The sequence below is a fragment of the Protobothrops mucrosquamatus genome, unplaced genomic scaffold (assembly GCF_001527695.2).
Source record: "Protobothrops mucrosquamatus isolate PMUCROS unplaced genomic scaffold, P.Mucros_1.0 scaffold2490, whole genome shotgun sequence".
NCBI lineage: Eukaryota > Metazoa > Chordata > Lepidosauria > Squamata > Viperidae > Protobothrops > Protobothrops mucrosquamatus.
The window spans coordinates 134,733-148,887 of record NW_015388557.1 but is presented as its reverse complement, the minus strand read 5'-3'; the positions used below and the strand labels follow the sequence as shown (position 1 = coordinate 148,887).

Sequence of the window (14,155 nt, the reverse complement as noted above, 5' to 3'; positions counted from 1 at the left end):
GCACTTCTAGTATGGGATCCCATCATCAACCTTTTGAATTATCTTAGCCCAAGGATGAAGACTGCAATTAAATGATAGCCCAAAGTTAGATGAACGACCTTCTATAACCTGTGGATTTTTTTCTGCCACAAGGATTTCGAGGTTTCAGAAATATTCTTGAAACAGCAAAGAATAGGGATGCACTTAACAGCTCTCTTGGTCATGACAAGGTCTTAATTCCCAAACTTCAAAGAGTCAGAAATCATGATATGTGAAAGTCCTTCAACTATAATAACCAAATCTGGAGGGATGTAAAACAAAATCCTTTCTCTCCATTAAATAAATTTCTGACCATTCAACTATATAACTGGATATAAAACATAGTTTTGCTGTTATTGACATTCTTTTTTTATTTTTAAAGTATTTATTTATAGGCCACTTGTTTAAAAAACAACTGTGGGTGATACATGATCATAAAAACATCCATATCAAACCAAACAAAAGATACTGGCAGTCAACGGCACCAATCAATATACTGCGATGCCCCTTAGAGATGGACTCTACACCCTGGTTTAATGCCCAAATGTACAAGCTGATCTTCAGTACCTTACAAATAGCCCTGGCAATAATAGACAAACATTGGTTGCCAAGACTGCATATTTACTACAAATAAACATAAGAATAAGCATAATAAACCAGTGTTTGTTTATTTAACTCTTAGCTGCATTCCCACCCTACATATGAGCTTTGGATGGTTTCCTAATTTCCAAAAGTTCCTTTGGAAAAATTCAAGGAGAAGGATCACCAATGCATGCATTGGTTCTGCAGATAAAAGATAATTCATATACTGTGTGCAATTCATGTTATTAAATTACCTTGAATGATGTCTTCTGATTCAGTCCTTTTGGGATCAAAAGAGTTGAGCTGTGATTCTTCAACAATGAAGGAAATAAATCAATTAACATGGCATTGTGAACTGGTGAAGCAAGTGCTAAGAGTTTGCTGATACTTCGCTGGACATATTTTGACTTATTGATCTAACAGCTTTCACAATTTTCACGGATTCTCAGGTAAGAAATATGTACCTCAGCATTTCAGTTCTGAAAAGCAGAAGTGGCTTGCTTCTTCTGGAGACTGGGAAATAAGTCTTTTCATCATTATGTATTTTGCAAAGAAATATTTATGTGCAAATATACACATGACTATGCAAAATCAATCCTGTCTGTCCATCCATCCATCCATCCATCCATTTTTCAAATATTTGGGTGGAATGGGACAACTTGCCATGGTCAACTCACCACAGCCAACTCTGGAACAATTTAACAATTCAATTGAATCATTTAAAATAACTAAAAAAACATTATTTTTTTGTAATCACATTTCATTTTGTTCCTCCTTTTGCATCCTTTCTTTAATGATTCTATTGTCCCATTTCTTTGATATCATATAACTCTTGTACCGCAGCGAATTGTCAGGTGGCGTGTTGTCCTGCGGTGACTTGGCCACAGCAAGATGGCCATAGTGAGTTGGCTGTGGCAAGTTGTCATAGACTCTATCCAGGGATGGGCCGGCTCTCAGAGATCTGTTCCTTCATTATTTCTATATAAATATATTATTAAATAAACTGACCCTAATAAAAATTTGAAAAAATGAAGTCAACACCAACACCAAAACAAAAACAAATTCAAAAATAATTTTGACAGTTTTTCCAATGTTCATTTTTTCATCATATATTAAAAAGTACTACATTGATTTTGTTTCCAGTCCCAATCCAAACTTCTGGTTCTTACCACAAAAGTCTAAATCAGAGCTCCCCAACCTTTCTGGCTTGGCGGCCTGGAAGGAAAGGGAGGAGGAGGGAAATGAGCATGCATGAGGCCCACACATGCATGGGCAAATGGGCATGCACACAGTGGCGGCACTAGCATGTGTGCAAGTAGGCTGTGAGCACCCACAGTGGCGTGCTGGCAGCCATGTGCATGCACAAATGGACCACTGGTGCCTATGCAAATGGGCCATTGGCACCTGCACACATGTGCAAATGGGTTGCTAGTGCCTGTGTGTAAGTGGGCTGCATGCATCTGCAGTCGCATGGTGGCTCCCATGCACATGCACAAATGGGCCGCTGGCCCACACACACATGTGCAAATTGGCTGCTAATGCCCACGTAACGCTGGTGGCAGTTCTAGCGCCCCCAAGCATGTGCAAATGGGGCCACTAACACCTGCGCAGCAGTGCTACCATGAAGGGGGGCTCACCAGCTATTCCTGAGGCCCAGTGGCTAACAGGTCACAGCCTGGTACCGGGCCGTGGACCATAGATTGGGGACCCCTGGTCTAAATTATATCTTCTAATATCAAGGAAGTTTATATCAATATAAATACAGGAAAATATTTTGTGTAGCTACATCTCAATTATCTGATAATTTGAATAGAGAGATTAAGCCTGCCCAAGGTCCTTTTAACACAGATAATAAAAACATTGTAAAAATTGTTTTGTCTTTTAATTATTTTATTAGCTTCACTCTCCTGGAAATTTTAAAGGGTTCTTGGGGTAACTCAGCTTCCATTAATGAAATTAATAAAGAAATGTTAAAGAGGTGTAGTAGTATTGAGATCAGTGAGCTTATTAAGGTAAACATGGTGCCATCCATGCACTTTGCAAAATGTGAAAACACTGTTTCTTGCCTTCTTACAATATAAAATCTGATGCGGAAAAGTCAGAAGAAGAAGGGAAAGAGATAAGTATGCTGCAACGTTAAACTGAGTTACAGAAGGCATGGAAGTCAGGAGATTATGCCAAAATCTTGACAGAAAAGGGCATTTTCGAGGAGAGACTTGAACTGAAAAAGAAGTGGCATCACTCAAGTGTTCTGAGAGGCAATTTCAAGCACAAAGGTCAATCAAGGAGAAAAAAATGTTATTTGAGTAGACAAGAAACTAAATACATTCATAAATATTATATTGTAGCTGTCCACAACAAGAAGAGATTTACCAATAAAGTGCTTTCGATAATGACTGGGTATGGAATAAAAAGCTATCTACTCTACAACCAGATTTTCTCTGTGTGGATTCCCTGAGATTTAAGTTGTTCTGCCAAATTCACCTACTGCTACTGATTCTTCTAAGAAAGACTTATTTGTATTATCCTGTAGAAGTGATGGATTTCAAATGGCATAACAGACTCAGTGAGGAATTGCTATCTGCCATTCCTTTTCTTTCCTAAATACAAAATAGAATATCTTTTCTGTGCAGGGGTAGAAATTCCTGATCAAAGTAATTAAAAAAAATGTCAGCCAAAAGTTATTGTCTTTTGCCTTCACTTAGAAGAGCTTTCAAAGGATCTTGTTCATTTCCAACAACTATTTCAGTGTTAGACACCATTTAGTAACAAAAACAATACAAAATGTTCAAATACATTATTTTCACTCCTTAAGTCAAACATGGAAACAAAGAAATTGTGCACAAAATATCACTGCACTAAATTTTCCTTGGTAACACACTGCATATTAAAATCTGCCAAAGTTATAACAACTATTCTATGAAAACAGTTTGGGCAGCTGCTGATTTATTACTTGCATGGTGTGCATCTTACAGCTTGACTTGCTAGGTCACCAAGGTGTGTACAGCAATAACAAGACCTTTGAATGTGCAGTAAAAGGAATTTGTAGAATACGTAGAATACAGTATAAGCGATAAATGTGGAGTTCACGAAACTCACCTTCTGCACAGTAGCCCATGCACCCTTGAGTAGGTTGCAAGAGATAAACAAGGAACTCCCCACAATGTCTAACTGAGATGGGGATTTGGAAGAGGCAACAGTCTTTGGTGCTTCCAGAAAAGAATTGCCAGGTTGCGCAGGCAGTCAGTGCCTTTCTCTCTCCAGGACGTGGGAGAGAAGCTGATTGAAGGGAGAGCCAGATTGGGGCTTGTGTTCCACATTTGTTCATCTGTGGAAAAATAGTATTTAAAATTCAGGAGTAGAGCACTTAAACAGTATACTTCTTCCAATGAGTTGTGGAAGCAGGCAAGACAGAAGGGGCTGACCTCCAAAGGACATTCCCTTGTCAGGTCTGACCAGTGATTCAGCTTTTGCCAGTTAGGTTCAAGCAAAAATTGGATCTATGGTAGTCTAGCTCTAGCAACATCAGAATGGAATTCTGCTTAGGAGCCCAGTTCAGTCAGTTAACAATGAAGAAGATCTCTGTTTCTCAAAGGCAATCATGTCCTCTCTTCAGTAAACTCTATACATCAGGGGTGTCAAACTGCCGGCCCGCGGTCAGACACGTCACTAGGAAGCCATGCCCACCCCATTGCCGGCAATGGGGAAAAAGGTCCGATACGTCGCGTGATGTCACATGATGTCACGAGTTTGACATGTCTGCTATACATGTTCCAAAACAACAGCAACAATGTGAAGAAACCTTTAATGCGAAAACACTTTTAAACCACAAAAAGGCACACTTATCAAGCCTGTTCCACATTGCTCTGACATTTCAATACTTTACTAATGTAATATACAGTTGCCTTGACTATAACATTGTTTCAGTGTTGTAAAACTGTATTATTTCTTTTAGTTGAGCAAGTATTACTTGTCTTAAATTAGACACTAAAAATTCTGTATATAAAATATCGTAAATGATTCCAACCATACTCTAGAGACAACACTAAATTAATTTTAAATGCTTTGCAGCTTGTTAGCGTAATGGAAGATGGCTACTGCTCTAGGTTTTTTTCCTCTTTATTTATAGAACACATTTACTCTTATTTTTTGCCTTTAAAATGATAATCTTAACCATGTTTTCTATGATCCCAGATTAGCCGCCCTGTCCTTTAGTCATTTAGCTTCTCATCAATATTAGAATCAATGATAAAATATTATATAAGATTAATGTGATTTCTCAATTGCTGTTGCTGCAACAGCAACATCTCATGAAAGATTTGGGAAAAATGGATTAAAAATTTATTCTCAAATAATGAATATTACTATTACTCCCTATAAATAGCTATGACTGATATTGGTTAAATATTCCTTTAACCTTATATACGAAAAGTTTCTGCAACAGCTAGAAACTTGCACTTTTGTGAAGAAAAGGCTTGGAATCCAATATCAAAATTATGTAAGATAATTTTGCTACGTTCAAATCTACCCTCAGCTGCAGTAGCACATTGGACGACTCTGACTTTATTCTTCATTTTTTCAGCCCAGCTTACTTCACAGAATTGTTGTGTGGGGAAAAAATGTGTGTTGTCCTGAGCTCCTGGAGAAAATGTGGGTTATACAAGCCATGATTAAGTACCTCTTAGCTTGCTATGATATGTGAATCCTGCCTCTGTGATGTTTCCTGCCTTCATGAATGACATCTCATTGGAATCTATGCTGCTTTTTGAATGAAAAATGTTCTTTAAGACCCACACAGCAAATTTTTACCATATCTATTTTACTGCTGTAATCAGTTACACTTGAGCCACTGCTGACTTCTGAGGGATTCAGTCTCTGTGAATAATAATCTTACGCTAGGAAAAAAGATTATATTGTTTGATGAATATTTCTTCTCAAAAGATGTATAGAAAGTTTCAAATGAGCTTGAAAAAAACCCTGACTAGTGGGTTAAAAAAGAAAAGTAAAAAAATTCTAGCACAAAGTGGGATATATATGGCCTTCTCAGGGCAAGATATACACATGAAAACAGATGTAAGTGGCTCATTTTCAGCTTTCAAAAACTGATTATCAAATATTTCTAGAGTTAACAGTTATCATTGCAAGTGTAGATAAGTAAAATGATGCCCAACTACAATGAAAGCAATGAATTTGAGTTCTGTGTAATGTTTGAAAAGAACATAACAGAAGTTATCTTTCATTTGTGCAATTTTGCCAGAGTTCTTAAGGAGTTGCAGCAGCTCTTTTGTAGAGAAAAAAAATCGGCTCTTGTATATGACAACAGGGTTGGACTGGGGTCTCCTGTAAGTTATGTTTACTTCACTGTAGTTCTGTCAGCTAAATGGCATACCAAGAAAGACAAACATTAGTTCATACACACACTGAAAGGCTCCCTGAACACTGAGAATAAGGAGTTAGGCAAAAATAAATTAATATCCAACAATTTGACATGGTAAATTAATTTCTTGTTATGGCCTTGTTTGAAAAGCAAACCTATTGTTTGAAGTTGATGATACTATAATATTTATTTTAATGGGAAATGGCAAATTGGGGAATGTCATTTAAGATACACAGAGTATTACTGTGGAAGAGTTTTAGGTCATGAAATATAAACCTTCTCAATATGCTCCATCCATTGGCTCTTGGTGCTGTTGGTATTTAAATATGTCTTTCCTTTTTTACATTTGTTCATATCAGTGTGGAGCTTTTGCTATGATGATCCCTCCACTCAAAAATCCCCCACCCCTTTCCAGAGGGAACAATGCTGTTGTCTGTTTTAATGCAATGTGCATAAAATGCATTATGTGCCAAAGGAACTTGAGGTGGTTTAGAATACAAAAACAATTAATTTAATTTAACAATTAATAATTCATTTTCTCTGTATGCATTTTCTTACAGGTTTGTACTTTCTAGCGCTGGGTGGTGTAATAATCTATGAAGGGATGGAGGAATGGAAAATGTTCTAATCCTTGATTCGATCCAGTCTGATCCTTGCCTGCCACCTGAGTAGTCTTCTTGTGCCAGGAAAAACATTGTGTACCTCTGGCCCAGAAAATGCTGTATAATTGTGACTAGACCATAATTGTGACTAGAACTTCTGTCCCTAAGCGATGTGGCCTTTAAATGAATCAAGCCTGATTTAATGATATATTTTTTTTGCCATGGTAGTTGAATGACTCTGGCTCCCCCAATTGGCTATTGGATATTGGGAGTCCCTTTAGGAAGGTCACACAGGACTGCAGCTGTTGTAAAATACATGCTGGTTGACAAGGGCTTAAATTTTGATTGCATGATTGCAGGGATGCTGTGATGATCATAAGTGTGATGACCAGACATAAGTCACTTTTATCAGCACTGTTGTACCTTTGAATGGTCATTAAACGAATGGCCATAAATTGAGGATTACCTGTATGCAGATGATACATACAGTTCTGCTTTTACTCCCAAACACTCTAGTCAGGACTATCTTTGAAGAGAGTCTAGAACAGGGGTGGGCAACCTTGGCTCTTTTATGACTCGTGGACTTCAACTCCCAGAATTCCTGAGCCAGCATGGCTGGTCTAGAAGCTTATATTAGTTCAGAATATGGCAGCAAGAATACGGCAGTAGAAACGTCATTAGCTTTTATTTTGATTTTTACCTCCTGGCTTTTGGTCTGCCTTTTTATTTTCTCATGTTTTAAGCTTTTGAGAATTTTTTTTTTACTCATACGCTGCTTTTTTTAAAAAAAAAAAAATCCAAATCAAATCCTTCTTTTTTTTTTAAAGGCAAGCAAAGCATAAAAATGGTTTTAATATCCCACTTGATAAAAGTTCACCATTTTTAATGTCATCATTTTGTTTTCCTGATCAAGTTTCAGGAAAGTGCATCAGCTATATCTCTGCCAATCAAATATGTGATTCTGTTAAATGAAGAATGTATTTCGCACTGATTTTGAGGGCTTCTTTAAATATATATTCAACTTGTTGCATTAAAATCAGTGGAATTTTCAAGTGTTCATCATTAACTTAGACCATGTTCTAAATATAGATAGATAGAAATTTGGATTGACTATTCTAATGTATCAAACTGGTCTGCGGCTGTAGTTTCCCCATTTCTAGTCAAAAGGTTAACCTGTTCCTCTTAATATAAAGCAGTGAGCATTTTAAAGATTTAAATGGGAAAGGCAATCATACTCTGTTATACAAGGGAATTAGCTACACAAAAGCTATAGTAGGACCACCTGATCTGAGCTGCATACTCAACTCTGGATGGCCACTAAATACAGCAAAATAGCAGTATATATTTACCTGGCATCTAGGGTTCTGCATCTCAAATCTGGTAATTTTAGCTAACTATAGGTAGTCCTCAATTTATGACCATAGTTGAGCCCAAAATTTATATTGCTAAGTGAGATATTTGTTAAGTGAGTTTTGCCCCATTTTACGTCCTTCCTTGCCACAGTTGTTAAGAGAATCACTGCAGCTGATAAATTAGTAACCCGGTTATTCAGTGAATCTGGCTTCCCCGCTGACTTTGCTTATCAGAAAGTTGCAAAAGGTGATCACATGACTCAGGGAACATAGCAAAGAACCAGTTGCCAAGCATCTGAACTTTGATCACGTGATCATGGGGACGCTGCAAATGTTGCAGCGTCCCCATGATAAATGTGAAAAACAGTCATAAGTCACTTTTTTTCAGTGCCGTTGTAACTTTGAATGGTCACTAAATGAACTGTTGTAAGTCAAGGACTACCTGTAACAATTTTGTTTAACAAAGACTTTGTTGGAGCATTCTCTCTCCAGAGATCAGCAGGGTCCAACTCTGCTGGCCTATTGTGAGGCACTAAAGACCTAGTCCTGGACCTGGTATCCTAAGTGTACAAAAGCTGTACTAATACACTGTAGTAAGTGTATTAAAAAGCTGTAATCCTGGTGATATTAGTGTTGTTGACTGTGTAGTTTTTCTTGACTGCTATGAATTTTAATTTTTGCATTTAATTTTTGCATCTGTGCTATTGCTGATATTCTGTTTGTTCTTGTTTGCCACCCTTGTTGAGGTGGGTGGCTTTACAAATCAATTACATAAATAAAAAATAAATTAGTTTCTAATATTAAAGCTAACATGTATTTGGCTAAAATTCAGCTAAAATATTTTTAATGGAATCTAAAATCCCATTGTCTAGCCTATTTCTCACTGTTCATTTTCATATTTTGCTGATATGCTTAATCTAGGCAGCATTACTGTGGGATAGATATATACCACTCATAGTTAATCTATCCAATTATTTGATGGACAAATATCAAATTTTTTTTTTTAAAAAAAGTGGAAGAGCTGCCCATTTCAATTAAATGATAAATATGCTAGCATTACTCTACTACATTTGAGTTATCTATTTTATCCTGTTTATTCAGGATTTAGATAATCAAATGACTTATAGGCTACTGCTGATTGAATATTCACGGATTGAAATTCCTAATCATGTGGGGAGAAATCATGCACTGGTTTATTTATGGTCTGTGTAGATACTGTATGTTATTAAATATAAGTAAAAGTTCATGTGTGAATCTCTCACTTACATTTATTTTCCTGGTTGATGGTTACAGGCTGTTTAGAGCCTCACATATTAAATGTTCCATTTAAATTAATTGAAAAGTAAAAAATATCTCAGTTTTGGCATCACATGTCCTGAGCATATGCCATATCGGTTAAGGTATGTTTCAATATATTTCATTCATTTAGTTTTCCTGTAAATGTTAGTGAAATCATGATCATCATCATCATCATTTTAGCCATTGTCTATCCACTGCAGGGTGAAGGCCTCTTCCGCATGTTTCCAACCAATACGATCCTGAGCTTCCTTTTGCCAATTGGGCCCTCAATACTTGCTGATGTCATTACCCATCTTATTTTAAGCCTCTTTTGTGGATGCTTTTTATCAAGTGGGATCCATTCTATGACTGCCTTGGTCAACCTGCCATCAGTCCTTCTTGCTAGGTGACCAGCCCATTTACATTTCAATTCCTAGTTCATATTAATTCATATTGAAATATGAGGTTGCAAGATTGAAAAGGCTTGAAAGCTTACGGCAGATTTCACATCTGGAGTAGTTTGATTAATATAATTTAAATGAGATGTTATTAACTCTGCTGCATATATTTGGTTCAGCTCTAATGGATTTACTCTTATTGAGTTAAGTAGCAATTAGCAACTAAAATACATACATTTTTGTCTGATAACACATAGATCCTAATGCCATTGCACCACAAGGTATTTCTGAATGAAGAAAGATTCTTAATAGTAGAAGTGAAACAATGACTGCATTCACACTGCCTTTAATATAGTCACTGAAAAAGTTTCAGTAGAAAAATAAATGATATGAAATATTTATAAACATAAAACAATCATGAATGCATCATGTATATGTCATGAGTAAGCAAGCTTATATACATGTTCTTATGACGTATCTGAAATCATATGAAGCCCAGTTCATACGGTATATCTGTACATTTGTATATGTAATATTTAAATAAGTGGAAACCCATCTGGATCACATAGTAGCCTATATATCTTGTTGCAAAGAATCATAACAGGAATCACAGTTAGTAAGTATATAAAAGCAGTGCTTCCGTTTACTAACAAATTGTGTTCTTTGTTAATCATAGGGATAACTGGTTAACTATACCTTGAAATTCATTAGTCATGGGATATACACACAGTCAACAAATTGATAGTGTTAATCAGGCCATTTTGATCTTTTCTAGAAGGAAGCTATTAAGCTATTAAGTTAGATTAGAGTTTAAATTTTTTTGAAGTCACAAGAGCTACGCAAATTGTTCCAAATTCAGAGTGACTGCTTTTTAAATAAGCTTTATTGTTTTATTTTTTTTTAAATCAGAACTTCCTTATTTCAGTTTGAATCCTATTTTAATGTTGTGGTTTAAATGAAGACATTTTTAAGTGAGGTGGTGCTTTGAATTAGAAAGTTATTATTTCTTTTGAATTACAAAGTTATCTATAAAAGAAGCAAAGTAATATATTATTTATTTTGAATCAAGAACTTATCCATCAAAGAAGTAAAACCTCAAAGGTGCTATAACCTTTAAGTCACTGATCAGAGCTGCTGAAGATTTTCCGTCAAGCAAATGCCCAATATATTTTAAATTACCTACTTTCCCAGCAGCAGATAATGCATTATTTAAAAACTTCCTGTAAAAAAAAATGAAAATAAAAAATAGGTTCTTGAATTGCTTCACACTTGCCACTTAATCCAACCACATATTTCATATGACTCAAAACATGTCAGCAGTGGCTTTGAGCTGTAATACAGTAGAAGTGTTGAACTATTAATAATATTTCAGCCTGTGAGATGAATCTTTTGAGCTTCAGAAAGCATGAGGTGAATTCATTTGCATATAAAAAGAAATAAATTTGATTAGATCTGTATATCAAGCTGTTCCCTGGATGAGGAAATTCCTTTGTGCTCCTAATCATACATTGTTCTCTTTTAATGTACCGTACTCACTAATTAAGATAGAAGAGTGCATCTGAGGCAAGATGGTGCCACTCAAGTACTCAAAAAATTCTTCTCCAGCCTGGTGCCTATCAGTTGTTTTTGAGGGTCTGTCACCGCAGAAATCCTAAATATTGTAGGAGAGGATTAAGGATTCTGGGAGTTGATGGGCATTTTTGTAGGGCTGCAAGCTCAAATGTTTGGGAGAACCTGGGTTTATGAAAGACTTATTGAGAGAGCACATTTCATTCCATTTCATTTTATCTCACTTACTTCGATACACCTAGTTGGCATTTCTGCAGGCTTGTTTTCAATCATGAAGCGATACCAGCCTTGTGGAAGGGAATGATCACAAATCATGTCCTGAATGGCTTTTTCCTGCAATTCCAGAGAATCAAAATTGATGCTACGATAGGCATGATGGAGAATACGATGTCCTTCTGGAAGGCATTCTGTAGCTAAGGGCAGAAAAGGAAGAGAATAGAAGTATCATAACTGTCAATAAGAATCAATACATTGATTGTATCTATAGCTTTATGCTCACATTAAATCACAGCTCAGTATGAATGTTTGCACTCATTTTTCATTTTTCTTATTCCAAAATAGGGATGGCTAAGAATTTTATTAAGTTTGATTTTTTACAAAAAATTTCCAACGGGTATACAGTTTGTTTCTTCTTTCAGGGAATAGAAAGAATAGGTGATTTTTTTAAAAAAAATGAATATATGAATTGAAGGGGAGAAACAAAAATGAAAGATGACTCCATCTTAACAGCTTGGAGGACCTGAATCTAGCACTTCAAGTGGAGCCACTCTTTAATTTTTTAAATAAGTTTCATTCAGTGGAACGGAAAATATAAATACCTTTCAAAGGCAAAACAAATTCTGTTAAATTTTCAGTTATGACATCCGAGGAATTTGAACCTCCATAGTTATTAGGGTTCTCTATGAGTCTGACTCCACTTTCATTGTACAATCATTTCTCAAACTAATCTGGGGTCTCCCTGGGTTCCAATGTGAAAGCTCTGCTTGCAGGGCCCATGAGGCATGTCAGTCACCACTTTCTATCAGCTTGTGCCAATAAAAAAATCTCAAAATACTGAAAAGTTCTAGCAAATGAAGAAAACAAACAAATATTTTTCAACGGGCAATAAAACTTTATAAATGGTAGATTCCAATGTAGTAGGATAGTTAAGATCTTGAACTAGGACCACTTTGTGTTACTGTATGATTTTTGGCCAGTCACTTTCTCTCAGATCAGCCTACCTCACAGGACTGTTGTGGTAGGGAAAAATAGGAGGCAGCACTATACATGGTGCTTGGTGCAGGATATATGCTGCCTTTAGCTCCCGAATGAAATGTGCCATATAAATCTAAAGAATCATCATTATCTTTTATTCTTGTGGAATCCTAATCTTTCACCATTATGTGTTGAAAATAGCAACTTTGATATTGCTGTTATGGATAGATGATAAACCTGTTTGCTACCTTTCTTTTTTTACCTTTGAGGTACACTAGATATAATGTAAGAAAAAGTACAGCTGCCTAAATGAAATGTGACATATAAAGATAATAAATGATATTAATTCCATTATGTTCTTGATGGTAAACAATCTCCTCCTCCTCCTCCCTCATTGATTCCTAAACTTTAATCACTATATTAAACAATGTGATACTTTCCATGCTGAGAATGCCTTTTACAACATGCCAAAACAGAAGCATGAGAATCCCATTGGATCTCTCCCTCCCTCTCTCTGCTGCACCTTCATGGATGCCACTAGATTTAAATGCATTATAAGCAGCAGGTTCTTTTCTGAATCTAAAGGCTGTTCTGTTTTGTTTTGTTTTTTTTAAGAAACATAACTGACACAAGATGGACCAGGCTTGTTTCATATAAATTCTGAAAATTGCTAGGGGACTGCTTTAAAATAGGCCTTTTGTTGATCAAAGACAGGTCTAAGAAATGCTGATTTCAGGCATATTTTCTAGAATGCAACATGAACACCACAAGGCATTTTCTTGATATATTATATAAAAGAGAAAGGGAAAAAATGAGCTGTGAAAACAATGCATATGATTAAATGTATATAGCTAATGTGAGACAGAAAGACTAAATCATGCTTGTGCAGAGAATCGTGCTTCTTCAGAAGTCTGCTTACTATAGCATTTGAAAGGGCGCAGGAAGATGGAAGATAGAATCATGAAGCAAAAACACAGCGAATTAAAGGATTCCTCTAGTGCCTGAACTGTTTGGAGGCTAAGAATTCACCTAAAATTTAAATCTGAAATAGTCTGTGACACCACAAAAACAGAATGCAAGCAGTACTCTCCTAAAGCGATTCAAACCAAATTAGGGCCGTCTAAGAGGTCTCACAAATTATTCAATACTTTTGAACATTGCAGAGAGGCAAATGCTACATCTGCTAAAAGCAACACTGATCTTTTGTTGTTGATGTTGTTGTTTTTTTAGAAGACTAACTGTCAGATCTGTAGTGGAATTTAACCAGTCAACCAATAGGTAGGTAGGTAGGTAGGTAGGTAGGTGGGTGTGGTTTTTGGAAGCCAGGGTACCAGAGTCTCTCACAACCAAAAGGGAGTTGAAAGGCAAGAGAACAGGTCACAATCAGATGAAAAAGTCCCACAGGAAACCCACAGATCCAGTTGGAGACACAAATTTTCCAATGTCAAATGCATTCATTCAGGTAACTTGTCCCAAGTATATCAATACAATTTACTATTTCCATTGTTTCCTTGATTTTCCTTGTTTCTAGGTGATATTTCTAGGTGGTCCTCTTGTTTTTCAACTTCTTTTCTTTCATCTGTTCTAGCTTGCTTGCATCTTATTTTCAAACCTGATTTTCCATTTTGGTGGTACACCGTTTGCTTTTTTCTTGTTTATTGATTTTGCATCCCAAGTATTCAATTATAACAGCAGCCATGCTATGCATTAGTTTGTTATTACTAAGATTATTTACTTTTCAGCTGGATATTCATGAAAGTTTCCCATTCAGACACTAACCAGGTC

General features: G+C 36.1%; 1 protein-coding gene across 1 annotated transcript in view; it reads right to left on the bottom strand.

Annotated features, from left to right (window-relative positions):
- The window catches only part of VWDE (von Willebrand factor D and EGF domains), a gene marked incomplete at both ends in the record, with an annotated part of 44,573 nt that extends 32,984 nt beyond the window's left edge, over positions 1 to 11,589 (bottom strand). The window contains 3 exons of the mRNA XM_015825120.1: positions 855 to 911; positions 3,700 to 3,928; positions 11,405 to 11,589. Of these exons, the coding sequence (XP_015680606.1) occupies positions 855 to 911; positions 3,700 to 3,928; positions 11,405 to 11,589 (471 nt within the window). The remainder of the gene's footprint in view (positions 1 to 854; positions 912 to 3,699; positions 3,929 to 11,404) is intronic.
- Between the last annotated feature and the right edge of the window lie 2,566 nt (positions 11,590 to 14,155).